This window comes from Metopolophium dirhodum, chromosome 1 (assembly GCF_019925205.1).
Source record: "Metopolophium dirhodum isolate CAU chromosome 1, ASM1992520v1, whole genome shotgun sequence".
NCBI lineage: Eukaryota > Metazoa > Arthropoda > Insecta > Hemiptera > Aphididae > Metopolophium > Metopolophium dirhodum.
This window is the reverse complement of record NC_083560.1, coordinates 115,718,732-115,733,135: the sequence shown is the minus strand read 5'-3', so window position 1 is coordinate 115,733,135 and position 14,404 is coordinate 115,718,732. Positions and strand designations below refer to the sequence as shown.

At 29.2% G+C, this 14,404-nt stretch overlaps 1 protein-coding gene across 3 annotated transcripts in view; it reads right to left on the bottom strand.

Annotated features, from left to right (window-relative positions):
- Positions 1–14,086, bottom strand: part of LOC132934327 (serine/threonine-protein kinase BRSK2) — a 118,846-nt gene extending 104,760 nt beyond the window's left edge. For all 3 annotated transcript variants that reach the window (XM_061000621.1, XM_061000623.1, XM_061000622.1), the window contains exon 1: positions 13,374–14,086. In XM_061000621.1, the coding sequence (XP_060856604.1) occupies positions 13,374–13,470 (97 nt within the window). In that variant the 5' untranslated portion in view covers positions 13,471–14,086. The remainder of the gene's footprint in view (positions 1–13,373) is intronic.
- Between the last annotated feature and the right edge of the window lie 318 nt (positions 14,087–14,404).

The window sequence follows — 14,404 nt, the reverse complement described above, 5'->3', positions numbered from 1 at the left end:
ACGGGTGTTTAGTCAAAACTCAAAAAGCTTGAAAATTTAATAGAAAGTTTGGGGGTTCCTATTAAGTTATTCTTACAGCATTTGAACTATTTAAAAAATGCAAGGCCTCAATTTTTTTTATTTGCGTTTGTACTTTAAATTTTGAATTAATATTCAAACGTAAAATGGTTGGTGACGGTTATTTCTCAAACCATTTGAGAAATTTTGTTGTACCTCATTAAAAAAAAATCAATCGTACTATATTATGTATTATTCTTATATAACCATTTATCAAACAGTATATAAAATACATGCAACATTACAAATAATGAACAGTTGATTTATCTATACTTTCTGTAAGCAAAGCTTGTGTTGAAGGTCGAGACTTATTTACCTATACACTACAATAAAATAAAATTATTTACTTAATATATTATATTAATATAATGACGAGACAATTTTGTTTCATATTATTATATTTCAGATCAATAAAAATCGCTTTAAGTTTTATTAATGTTAATATTATTTTTTATTTTTAGATATTTCTTAAAATGATTATTGAGTCAGCTTAGAACGACTTGTCTCGGTCCCAAATAACCTATACATTTCTGGTCTATATCCATTTTTGCACAGTTTACATTAAGATCAAATTTTTAATTTTCACGTTTTATTAAAATAATATTATAAAGGGATATAATTATCGAAACTAGAATAATTTTTTTAATATAAAAGTGTATATTTTATACAACAAATTTAACGGACGTATAGCCATTTTTTTATATTTTTCTTTAATTGAACTGACCCGATCTATCTTATAAAGGCAAATACGAATAATTATATTTTGTAAAATATTTAGTATTAGGTATAAGTGTGTTTTCAGTAGCACCGCCCCATGTAATTTTATTGTACCCTTTTATAGTTTAGACTAATGTAGTAACGTATACACAATTTTAAAATTATCCGTGGAAATAATATTGTTCAAATTATACTATTTATAAATTACCGTCCTTAAGCGCATGTTAACATGTGATACATGACAATTCCATCTCATTAATATATTAGTATAGTACGCAACATATTATAAAACCTAAAAATTGAACTTTTTGTTAATTAATTTAAAAATAGTTTATTCTATTTGAATTATTGTAATCATTACAGAGCAATATTTTATTATTATCCTTGGGTAATAAATTACATTTATATTTAGAAAATTTAATAAAAACTGTTATCATGATACAACTTGTATCATAATCAATTGTTATTATTTTTAAACTAAGTTCTTATATGAATCTATTTAATTCAGAACCTGCTTCACAATGCACTAAATCCGATGTATTGTCAGAAGATAATAAACATGTATCTTCCGCATATCATCAACATAATATATAACCATAAATTTCCATATTACATTAACTGTTAATTATATATTATACATAATAAATAATATAGGACTAAGAGTAATAACTTGAGGTACACCAAAATGTATACTATTCATCCAATGCTAATATGGTACTTTATTAAAACATATTTTGAATTAGTTTTTAAATAGTTAGTAAAACTTTCATCGAAATAGGCAAAAAATGTAATAATTGCTTATGATCGACAGCTTTTAATACTTTTGTTAAGTCCTAATAAAACTTCGATATTAAAGATATTAATCCTCTAACTTTAATCAATACCATTTAAACCACAGATATATATTCTAAGGTTTTGAATTGGTATACAATATAAGTTATGGAATGTTTCGGCTAAAATTTAATCAATCTACCAAATTAAGAAAATAGTAATAACAACGTAAACTCTCTTTAAAAATAGACGCTAATTGCTGATCCACCCGTCTGCTTTGCTAATTGCTAAGAGCCCACCCACCCACACGTATATGTCGTTGACACCTAATCCGGCCTAAATGGAAAACTAAATGGGTGTTTATAGATAAGGGTAAAGTTATATTATGTATGTATGCGAATCATATCATAATACGGTCCGTTGGGTAGGTACATTAATGCCGTTCTCGAGGACTACAAAAACCGTAAAATAATAATAATTATTATTATTATTATTGTGTTGGGACTCGCAAGACGCAAACATCATAACATTCTTTTGTACCGCAATAAACCTATAGGTATATACCACAGTGCACAGCTGCGTATATTATATATAATATAGCTATTTCGTTCACAATGCATTTTCTCTTAAAATCAATTCACTGGCGTAGAAGAAGCGACATAAAATATATATATTAAAACACTATAATATTGTATACAAGCTATAGCGGCGAGTGGCGCACCACTGAACACATATTGACTTTGACGGGGTTGACAGCGCAGTAAATTCTTTCCACGCGCCGCCCGGTACGATTTAAGCGTCTTATCGTGTTCGAATTAAATAACCAAGTTATCTATTATTTGAACTCGATTAGCCGCGCGACTGAGATGGAGGGATTGTATTCGACTATACATTATGGGGATACACCACTCACAATGAAATCGGGGGTATTGATTAATTTCGTGTCAGAGACGAACTCACTGCGGTCCTACACAGACATTGCGACTCCGCCGACAGGGTGCCGGTTTTCTTTCACCGACATCACATAATATATATAAAAACATGTACAATGGTTTTATATGAGGGTGATAACAATGGTTTTAACTAAATAACTGCAGTAACCGACTGTCTAAATTTAAGCGATTCTATATATGGCCACGAATCGATTTTTCGTTTGTATTCGCGGCTCCTTGATAGAAACAAAATTAAATCGTTTCAACTACTACAATATTGTATTTCATAACCACAATATTATTATCTGAGACGTTATTTAAAAACAAATTTTTGATTTGAGTTGATTATTTCGTAGTAATAGTATAACAGTAAAGGGAACGTCGATTGATCTCTTTTTCATTTTTACTGTAAAAATTTATTCAAAAGAGATTTTTCGTAAAACAGTTGCTTATTAGCAGGGCTCGGAACTTTATGCATTTGCATCTTTCTCAGGAAGCTGCATATTTCAAATCTGATTCGATACAAATTCGTTTCATGAACCATACAGTTGAAATACAACAATTTATGTTGCATATTTTTGCATATTTTACTAAATTTATATGATTATGCATATTTAAAGATTTTGAGTATATAAATGCATTTTATGGTAAAAATGTATAAGAAATCTACAACAAATAAGTTTTTGATAGTTGAATATTGTAAATTAAATAATTTAAAAATAAATAGCTGCCGCACACGGTTTCCTAGTCAATATTTTGAATTATACTATACCGAGTAATAGTTGAAATATTGTGTAAATGTTTATAAATATTATAAATTTTAATCGTCTTATTTAATTAAAATGTTTTCAAGAATAAAATATTTATTTTTACCAATAGCTGTCACTATTGCCGTCGGCGACGCTCGCCCGTATGGTTATAGTGTTTTTACTAGGAAATAAGAATTGGCCTTTAATGACCGTAATGACCGGCCAGGTTTACAGATTCAGTATTATCAAAAGAAAAATATAAATAAAATATTTATGATTCAAAAATAATTTTTTTTTCTCTATAATTATGCTTTTAAATACATTTTTTTTAAAATAATAAATGCATATTATACCGCATATTTTGGTTTTTTTTAGTGCATACGTATGCACATATTTCATTGTTTTTTAGCGCATAAAGTTCCTAGCCCTGCTTATTAGGTACCTACATCCTACCTACCTTTTTTTTTTTTATCTAATTAAACACCAACAATAATTATTATGTGATCCAGAATCCTGTTTACGAAGTGTGCCTATGAATATCTATATCAATATCAATCGAATCTAAAGTAAACATTAAATAGATGCCTACTGATAATTAAAGGTATGAGAGTGATAATTGAATATAATAGATGGTATAGAAAATTAAACAAGACAATATTACAACTTAATTTAGTTAACCTAGTTAACAACTATTATTTGATGTAAGTTTAATGAACTTGAAATAACCTTCTATGATATAGTTTCAGTAAAAGCAGTAATAGACGGGATAACTGTACCTATATATTTGTTTTTGATGATAAAATAATATTTAATTAGTTATATGATAGTTATATGAGTTATAGTTACCTATATGATAATTACCTTTATTGGTACCTATATTTACGGGTTTCACGGTATTTAATTCATAATAAATATCCTATAATGGTGTTTAGCTAATATATACCTATTTGTTAGTATTAATTGTTAAAGTACAACCGACTAAAACTCTGTATTAAGTTACGATATTCGCGGTGTTGATAAACTCAGTAAAATTCTGATAAATTTGTCTATAAAATAAAGTAAATTATACAAACAAAAAACAACCGCACGTGCACTATAAAAATGAGTGTTTACATATGATTATACATGAATGATTTTGAGTATAATTAATAAGTTTGTTTAGCGTTCAATGACAGTTATCAACTTATTAACAAAGTATTATATTCACATTAATGAAAATGAACAATCGGCTTTTTAAGCCTTAGGAAATTATATATGCACCTACGTATATAGACGGTTAAATATAAACTTAAATAGAAGTTTAGTACTACCTACCGGGTACAACACATAAATGTTGGTTATAAAAATGAATATAGTCTTAAAACAATCTAAACATATTATAAATTGTAACTGCCTACGTAGGGTTAGGTTATAAAATATTTTCTTCTAAAATATATATTATATAGGCTTCCCCAAGGTAAAGTTCAAAATTAATAAGAGGACCAAAGTACGGAAATATCGAAATTTCTAAAAGTTTCCGAAAGTATTACTGTGCAAACATTAAGTAGATATACTATAGTATACTAGTAGGTGCCTATGTTAGTTTCAGGAAGCAGCACACCAAGTCGCTAATATTTTTTAGAAAATCAAAATCAAATCATGAACGTTGTAAAATATTATTATTATTATTATGAAATGCGCATAAGAATGATAATAATATTTCCCGATATCTAAGATTGATTCCATACATTATATTCTGACTTTTATGAAAAATGATGGTGGTGTTGAATAAAACAAATTCTGTTGTTTGTTGTGCCAAGTTGTTTTTAAATCCCGTCTTTTGTGCGTATTTTTCTTACTGAGATGGTAAACTTTGATACAGTAGATGGGCCGAGGTCCCATCGGTTGAGAAATTTAAAAATCATATTTTTATTCCCATTCCTTTGTGTTTTTATTTATTACATTTGAACCTTAAAGTATATTATTGGAGCGATGTTCCTTATAATGTATACGGAAATTAATTAATTTCAATACTAAACATTTTTTTTTTTTTACAAATTTGGTTGCACGATTGCGGTTTAGTTTTATTAAATATTTAGGAATGATATTAAATTTGAATGAAATGAGAAATCGGTGGATTAAATAAACGAACTAGATTAAATAAGCCAATGCTCAGATTCAACATTTCAAAACTATTGAAACAATAAAGAAATTACCTCTTAAACGTACCAAATATATTTGAATTTCAATAGGATATTTGTGGGCCATACTAAAAACTTTTAGTCTTTATTAAAGCATTTATTCGGCTCCCCAAAAAAGTATGTTTACAGAAAGACAAAATAAAATTGTCAAACCAATTTAAGTCCGTAAAAGCATGAATACCGGAATAAAATAAAAATATATAGCTTAACAATGGTCGATTTTAAAATAATATTTGCTTGTATTTATAACCAAAAATTTAACTAAACCTACATACAAATTGAACAAATATTTAAGTTTCCTTCTTTTATTTCGTGGAGTTTAAGGGATATAAAACCTATATAAATCTCCCGCGTACTCAAGTACCTATATTATATACATGTTTATAAAAACTGTGTGTAACAAAATACCAATAATGATTTCTCGATACCTACTTTTTATTTTTATCCTGTTATTTTTAGATATTATTTTACCATTTATATATAGACTGACTATACATAAAAAGTTTATAAAAAAATATTGATTTGGAAGAAAACACAATAATTCCATAGAGTAAATAATATATCAAATTGTATCCTTTATAGCAATCTATTGTAATTTCCATACATAGTCCCCACGTTATAATTAAATGGTGCTTATACGAAATACACCTTCTTGATTATATTGTTATATTGATATAATTAAAACATATCTATAAAGCTATCGAGTTTATCGAGTAAATCTTTTTAACATTTTCGAGCTTATTTTCTACAATAAAATCCATCGCATTGCCTACATTAAAATTACTGAACATTTAAACTCATTTGTAAGACTACGATGTAATTAAATAATTTCATTACTTGCCTAAATTCATGAAATATGGATCTTACTTCTTAGTTTACCCCCATAGTAATGAGGAGTATGTAATTTTTTGTGTTTTTTACCATAAAAATTATAAGATAGTTATAGGTTGTGTAGACACTATAGACACACTAAGCTTAGGAACTTACATTAAGTTAGGTATACTAACTGAGACTTAGGTAGGTACTCAACTTAACTAACAATAACTAAACAAAACCTAAAATTAGATTTTACCTTGACGATTAATCTGAAATTTCAATGTTTTGATCGTATTTAAGAGGTTATTATCATAGTTAATACATTACTATACAGGTGACTACGCGGTAGGGTATGTTGGATAATTCAAAAATAAGTTTTGGACTTATAGAGGTTCAAGAGTTATGAAGGATTATTAAAATAATGCATATTTAATTAATAAAACTGAATAAACTACCTAACTTAATTGAATGTGTTAGTTATTTTTCGTAATTTAATTATGATGAAATCAAAAAGTAATAATCATGTTGGTTTGGGAATTATTATACAAGAGGTTGTATAGTAACGTTTTGGAAGTTATTAAATACTCAAATTGTTTAAAGAAGCAAAACATATTTTAGCCTCATTTTAAGAATGTATAAGGGGAATTCAAATCAACCGACCACTTTAATGAAATTACTATTACATTGACCTCTCTGTAAGTACAGGCCCTCTAGGCTTTACAAACAAATAAAATGAAATGAAAAATTCGAGAATTCAAAACATTCCATATTATGGATATTACGACCACAATAATCATAATTTCGTATACTATAATGTCTGCACATTGAAGTAGTAAGTATTTGAGCTAAATGTTTGTATCCAAAATGTGAGGCTAAAAGTACTGTAATATTTAATGACTATAAAAAATTATCTTCTTGTAGTTCACTTGTATTACCATTTATAATACCAGCGTTATGCTAAATTACTAGTTGAAATTACTCAGAGCAATCTAGCGACCGGGTTATAACTTAATAATATGATACAATATAATCAAATATAACACGATGAAAAAAAACAATAAGTTAGAATATTCATTTCTTTAATTTAAGTTTGGTTTGGCGTTTCATTTAGACTTTCGGCTCAGAACTTTCAAAGTTCATATTTTAAAGATCAGCCAACACCCATATTATTAGATTCCCAATCGTAAACATTTTTTAAATCCTGCATTATTGGGTTGTCACTTCGGAGCTCTTTCAAATCTGATATATTATACTGGCGTTTTACTATCGCACATTATAACTCGTTTACTGTATGATTGAAAGTTCAGATAAATTTAAAGTTACCAATCTCATGACCTATATTGGAATATAAATCATGGCGATTTATTTTTTGGTTTGTCCTTATCTCATTCGTGCTCTATTTCAATAATTTATTTCAATATTTTACTATTTTTGCAGGCTAGACAGTAATTATTTGTATCCGAAAACAAAATACGGTTGGCGAGATTAATAGATCCCTACAACAGCACTAAGTCTTTCTCTTCGGAGCAGGTTTATTCGGGTAGTTGGACAGGAAATGGGAACTACCCGTATCATGTCTTGGGTTTCTACTCGCAGTGTTTGACCGTACTGATGAATGACATATGTCCAACTGTCCGAGGCTGGGTTGTAAATACAATAAGTAATAGGTTAGTGTAGAATTGCTTCCGTTTACTGTCGGTAAAATTTAAACAGTAATCCTATTATACTGTTCCGAAATTCGTTTCATTTACTTTCCACGTCCAATCAAATTACCCCCCCCCCCCCCCACACACAAGTTGGGTCATCGATATTTTTTGGCAGGGATCCACTTTTTATCTTACGCACAAGACACAAGTCTAGAAATGGCCGCACAAAATAATACAATTTAAATATTAAATATAATACGTAAACCGTATACGAAAATACTGTTTACGTTGTTGTAATTGTATTATTTATTATGACCGTACTATAACTAGATGAACCAGACTGTTGTAGGAAAACTTTTAATGCAACGCATGCACTCGAGCCAACCCATTCGGGATCAGTACGAGAATTGCGCGCGGTGGACCGATGTGCTGTCGGGGACGGATATTATATGTTATACGTGGCTTTAAACTACATTTTTGGAATGCACTAGAAGGTATAATTTAACATTTTTCTCGGGGGACTAATTGAATAAGTAAACAATGAACTACATATGGGTCATTGGACATTCAACGTGTCCTTAACCTAGTAAACCTTGACAATTTGAGCATCGGTAAGGTTTTATTAGTTTATGTACAGAACACGTGACACGTCCATTTACTTTATTCGTTAAGTACCTATAAATGATAAATCTTCGATCAAAGGTGTTTTCATAAATTATGTTACGCGTAGCATTTAGCTTGTGCGTTTAATAATAACATCATACTATATTTACCTATCCTGCGCTCAGTGCGCTCTTGTAAATGTTTGTTTAAAATCTACTTAATTCAGCAAAAATGTTGGCCGAAGATTAAATTTAACTTGAATGAAGTCACTAATCGAATATTATTATTTTAATTCAGAAGTCCGTAAATATTTAAACGTATTAATTAAAAACTTATAAGCCATAATAATATATTTTCACCTTATCTTTGAAATAAATACACGGTTGTATTGAAAAATTATAATGAATTTAAATGATGTTTTAATTTTTTAATACCTTTAAGTCCATTTTATAACAAATTCAATTAAGAAATAGGTACTTTTAAAACACTTACTAAGTTTTCAATTAAAAACGAATTCAAGTAATTTACTATATTTAGTATGCAATACCTACTTAAAAATGGCGAGTACAAGAGTACCTACCTAACCTGTATTGTGTTTCAACTTTCAGTGCATATTATTTTAATTAATTTTATACCTACATTAAATATCACATTTCTACTTTAATTATTTTAGTTACCTATACCGAAGATATAATAAGTGTATTGTATGAAGGTATATTACTGAATAATGAAATAGAATGTAATGCATATTTCGTTTGGTTTAATATAATGCGTTGGTTTCTATTTTTCCTTTAAACATACTTTATCGTGGAGGTTATTTCCACGGTTTTATTGAACTTTAAAGCTTAGCATTAATGACAATCGATTACATTTCTGCAAACATATCGCAAAGCCACTAAAGAGTCAATGGAACAAAAATGCCAAAGCTTATTTCCTCTCCCTATGAAATCTCTAAACTTTGTAACAATATGTACCTTAGTGGTGTATGACAATGGGTATTTGTACTCTTGTAGGATTTGTTGATGGTGTATTGTAGAGAATGAAAAAAATGTTTAACGTAAAATACCTCTACCTATATAATGTATACTTATATGTATAACAAGATATCGATCGTTTGCGTAATCTACGGCGAGGTTACTTTGTACAATAAACAAACGTGGTCACTTAATGAGACGGAAAAGGCGTTTTCGTGATAAAATTTTATCGCATGGAAATTTATTCAAACGAGCCAGCAGGAACATACAATTTGGAAACGAGCAAAAGAGAAGTTCGATATAAATGTATAATGCGGTAGTAATGAGTTTGTAAAAATAACTGAGATTCCTGTGCACTTTATGGGTACGTTGAAACGCTTAAACACGTAACATATTTTATGCCCACGTATATAACATAACAACACATATTTGTATAAGATAAAAGTAATTTACAATCTGAGAGGTATTAATTGAAGTCAAGCGTAGGTAGGTATATCTGAATTTCGTTACAATGTTTACAATGCCTCAACCATTTATTGTACAAAGCATGCCACATTATTATAATCATTTCCAAATACGTAGATATTGACCTTTGTGTGGTTTGGATCAACAAAAATAAGCTTAGCTAATTAAATTCAAAAATGACTCAATCAATAAACATAACAATTAAAAAAATATACGTTTAGTATATATTTAAATATAATTTATAGGCATATTGCGACATACGACACACTGCTAGTTCTTATAAGAATATTATAATATTTGTCTTTTATACGCGCCATGACATATATGAGATTCAGGGGAAAAGTTTTAAATCTATAAATCAATGTATGTATATTGTTTGCATTATTTTATTTTCGTTAAGCTCCAGCCGTTATAATTTATTATTTTGGCAGGTTTTGTGAACTACCACTAAATATATTTTTAATATTATTCATATATTTTTATGACATTATTTTAATAGTAATTTTTTGTACACTTCGTGTAAAGTATAATTAAATTATTTTAATTGATCGGTTTAAGTAAATTGTTGTCAAATACAATACAGAATTAACGTCCATACATTTTTCAGAAAACTCTCCTAAGTGTTTTACATATTATATCATTATATAGTACATTACATTTTACTAACCCAAAATTTAAGGAAGATAAAAATAAAGTAATTCGTTAAGATGTTTTTTTTTCAATGTTCTTATTTATATTAACAGCCATAGGCCACATGCAAATTAAATGTCCTTTAGGTACTGAATAACGAATTATATGTAAGACGTAGACTCTACTTTGAAGTTTGGACACAATTTATACCATTTATATTCAACATACCTACTATATAATATTATGATTGCAAGTTACAACAATAACTGAAATGGTCATTACTCATTAGTTTTTTTCGTACATAATATCATAAAGTATTAATTATTAATATGTAGTATTATACACCTAATATATAGTTTGAACAAGTTTCTCCTAAGCGTAGATTTTTAATATACTTACAACGAATTCGAATAAAGTAACAATTTATAAACATTTTAGTGTGTTTCCAAAGGCCATGATGCCGAGGGTTTTTAATATTAATAAAAAGATTTTATTCTTATACATATTTATACATTATATAAACGAATAAAACGGATTAGAGAACAAATTTGTCTTGAGTAATAGATATGTTTACTAAAATCTCCAATGTACACAATATAATATTTTCTAAACGTATTACAAGAAATATTATTATGTTTTTTTAACGATTTTAGTTTAAAAAGCAATTTCTGAACTTTCAGTAATCGAATTTTGTTAAAAAGTTCGTCAACATAATTTATATCTATTACCTACGATATTGTTTTAAAATTACACAGTCAATTTTTCCCTTTTATTACATTTCCAAAAAACACTACAAACACATCTTTGTAAGTTTGTTTGAAATTTCATTTCCAAGAATCCAATTAAAATGTACTTGAAGCTTCACTGTGTTTAATATATAATACCACCTATATACCTAAATTTATTATAAGTTTATTATTATAGTTTATAATTTATCATATTATATTTGTAGGTACATCTATAAAATATTCAGAGTTACATCACAATAAAAGAATAATAAAGTATTTTTTTAAAGTAAATTTATGTAAGTAGAACGAAATTACTCAGTTTTAAAATTAAATATGTCATAGACAGTTTTGTTAAATATAAAACCCTCATTGCGTGACATAACACAATATTATTGAATAATTCAAAGTTAAAAATTTAATATTTCCCTTGTGAATGAATAATACGTCTATTTGTGTAACGATACATTTTTAATACAGTCTGGTTGATGCTTATATAATATTTTTAATGCAGCTAGGTATATTTATAAATAAATCTGCGCGGAATAAATATTAATTATTCTTACGGTTAATAATAATTTATTATTATCGTTAGTTAAACTAATAATAGGTAGGTAGTTATATTTATAAGAAAAAATACTAAAAACTACTACTACCTAATAATGCACATTTTAAAGTTAAGGTAAATACTAGTTATGCAGTCCACGTACATTTTTTTTAGTCCACAATGCTATACTAATAAACAATTTGAATAAAGAAAACGTTTATTTAGACTTAGTAAAAATGCAGAATATTATAAAAATATACAAATTTGATGTCACATATTTATTGGAATTCATATAACACAACAAAGTCGGTTTAGAGTAAAAGTATGTAAATTATAAACAGTTAATCTTATGTCCCCCAAAACGATGTACCTACTGCATTTTTGTTAAACCATGTGATTCATAAATAGAAAGTACATCACAATAATATAATATGTTTTATGATTTGAATTCAGATTTGAGTTGGACAAAACATAATATAGTTCACCGTCAAATTCAAACATTAAATTTATTGTAAAAGTAAAATTCAAACTTTTCAAAATAATTAATGACTGAATTGTGGTTCGTTCCCTTATTCTATGGAATGACATCTCTTCATTCACATATTTCATCCCTCTTCTTAATTTTCCTTAAGAATTCCATCCCCCTTGTAATCAATTTTATACACCGATAATTCATCTTTGAATCATGTTTTGTTTTTTATTTCGTATAAAATATTTTTTTGAGACATATTATTTTTCATAATACAAAGTGCAAATAATTTTGATTAATTTTGTTAGTTTGCTTTAAGCAATACATACAATATTTTGATTATCACTCTCTAAAAACTTGTATTAAGCCTCTTCGGCCAAAAAAGATTACATGCTTTGTACGATAATACGATAACAGTTTTTATAACATGATATATTATATTATATTACATTGTAAATGATATACCTACCGAACGAGTTAACGAGTTAATGTTAGCTAAAAAAAAGTGGTTAAAAGTTGGGTATTTTAAGTTATTAACTTATTGAGTTACATTTTTTTTATCAATTTGACTTTTTTGAACGACGAATTATGAATTAATATCTAATCGGTCAAGTTCAATGTAGGTAAGTGTAATTGATTTGTTTTTACTCCTCTCGCATATTTTTCGTACCACCGTCCACTAAGTTAAACCGTTTGGATAAAATTGTTACAAGTTAATTATTTAACTAAGAGAGAATATTTCAAAAAATTTCATAGATACATGTATATTGTTTTACTTGGTTAATTTCAGCTTACAATTTAACTCGACTTAAGTCGTACAATCATTTAACACCTAGCCCAACCGTTTGAATCCAAGCATTTCTAAACGCTATATATATATATACGTTAATAATAAACATAAGTATTAATTATTAAGTATATACAATTTGCGGTTATAGATTATTCTAATAAAGTATGATGAAGACTTAGAGAGCCTCTAAGTCCAGATCCGATCGCGCTTTCGTCGTTAAACCCCGATTGCAACATCACTCGTCCAAACCTACCAGACCTAACCCAGTGTGACTAGTCACCCACCTCGTCACCTCGTTTTACCTGTTTGTCCTTTGCCCAGAGTCTTCTCCAACCTGTACGGGCCAACGTACTGCTGGACGTCCACGGTCGCTGAGTACACGAACTGTTCTTGGTGCATCGCGACGGTGTGCTGTTTCAATGTTTTTAGTGCGACAATAACGGTCGTCGTGGCTGCGGGACCGAGCTGATCAGTGACCGGTGGGTGCCGTCGCCGCCGGTGGGACGCGGACGAGAAGCCACATTCGGAGAAGCATCTCGGGTACGGCGACGGCGGCGGCTACGTCGTCGACGGTGTGCTTCGGTGAAGTCCGTGCACATCGGACGGAAAATATTGGTGAAAACGATACGAGATGAAAAATTACCGTTTTCTCCGGCCCAGTGGTGTGTAATTGTCGGCAGCCGGCAGAAGTCGTTAAAGAGAGGTTGGCGAAAAAAATTATGAAATCGTCATCAATAATAATGATGATAATAATAATACAAATAATACTAATAATGATAACGGGTAATAATTAATATTATAAATACGATAACGACGACGACAATAATAATAATGCGGTTATTACAATGATCGCGGAAAACGCGTGTGCGAGTACGACGCTGATCCGACGACGACTGCTGGCGACCGTCCCTTGCGCGACGCAATACACATGGTGCGCGTGCCGAACGTTTTGCCTAACTGCTTTGGTATTGCGTTTTAAACCCGGGGAGGGACACCACGGTATACACAGCACGTAAGCCGCCTCGAATACATCTGCAACGGGCGGCGCGGCCGGCTATCGATAGCGCGCACGGGAAAATTATTGACGGACCGCGCGCCACTAGCGTGCGCACGCGATAACGTTATTATTATTATCATTATTTTATTATTATTGTTTTCGTTCGTCTCATTATCTATACGATATTATCATTATTGTATTTATAATATATTATTATCATTAAGGTATACGCGGTCGTCGCATTACGCGGTCGACGACCCCCCCCGCTGTCACCGAAAATCCACGATTACTGTTTTTTTTTTTTTTTTTTATTTCAATGTGATCACATCGCTTTTA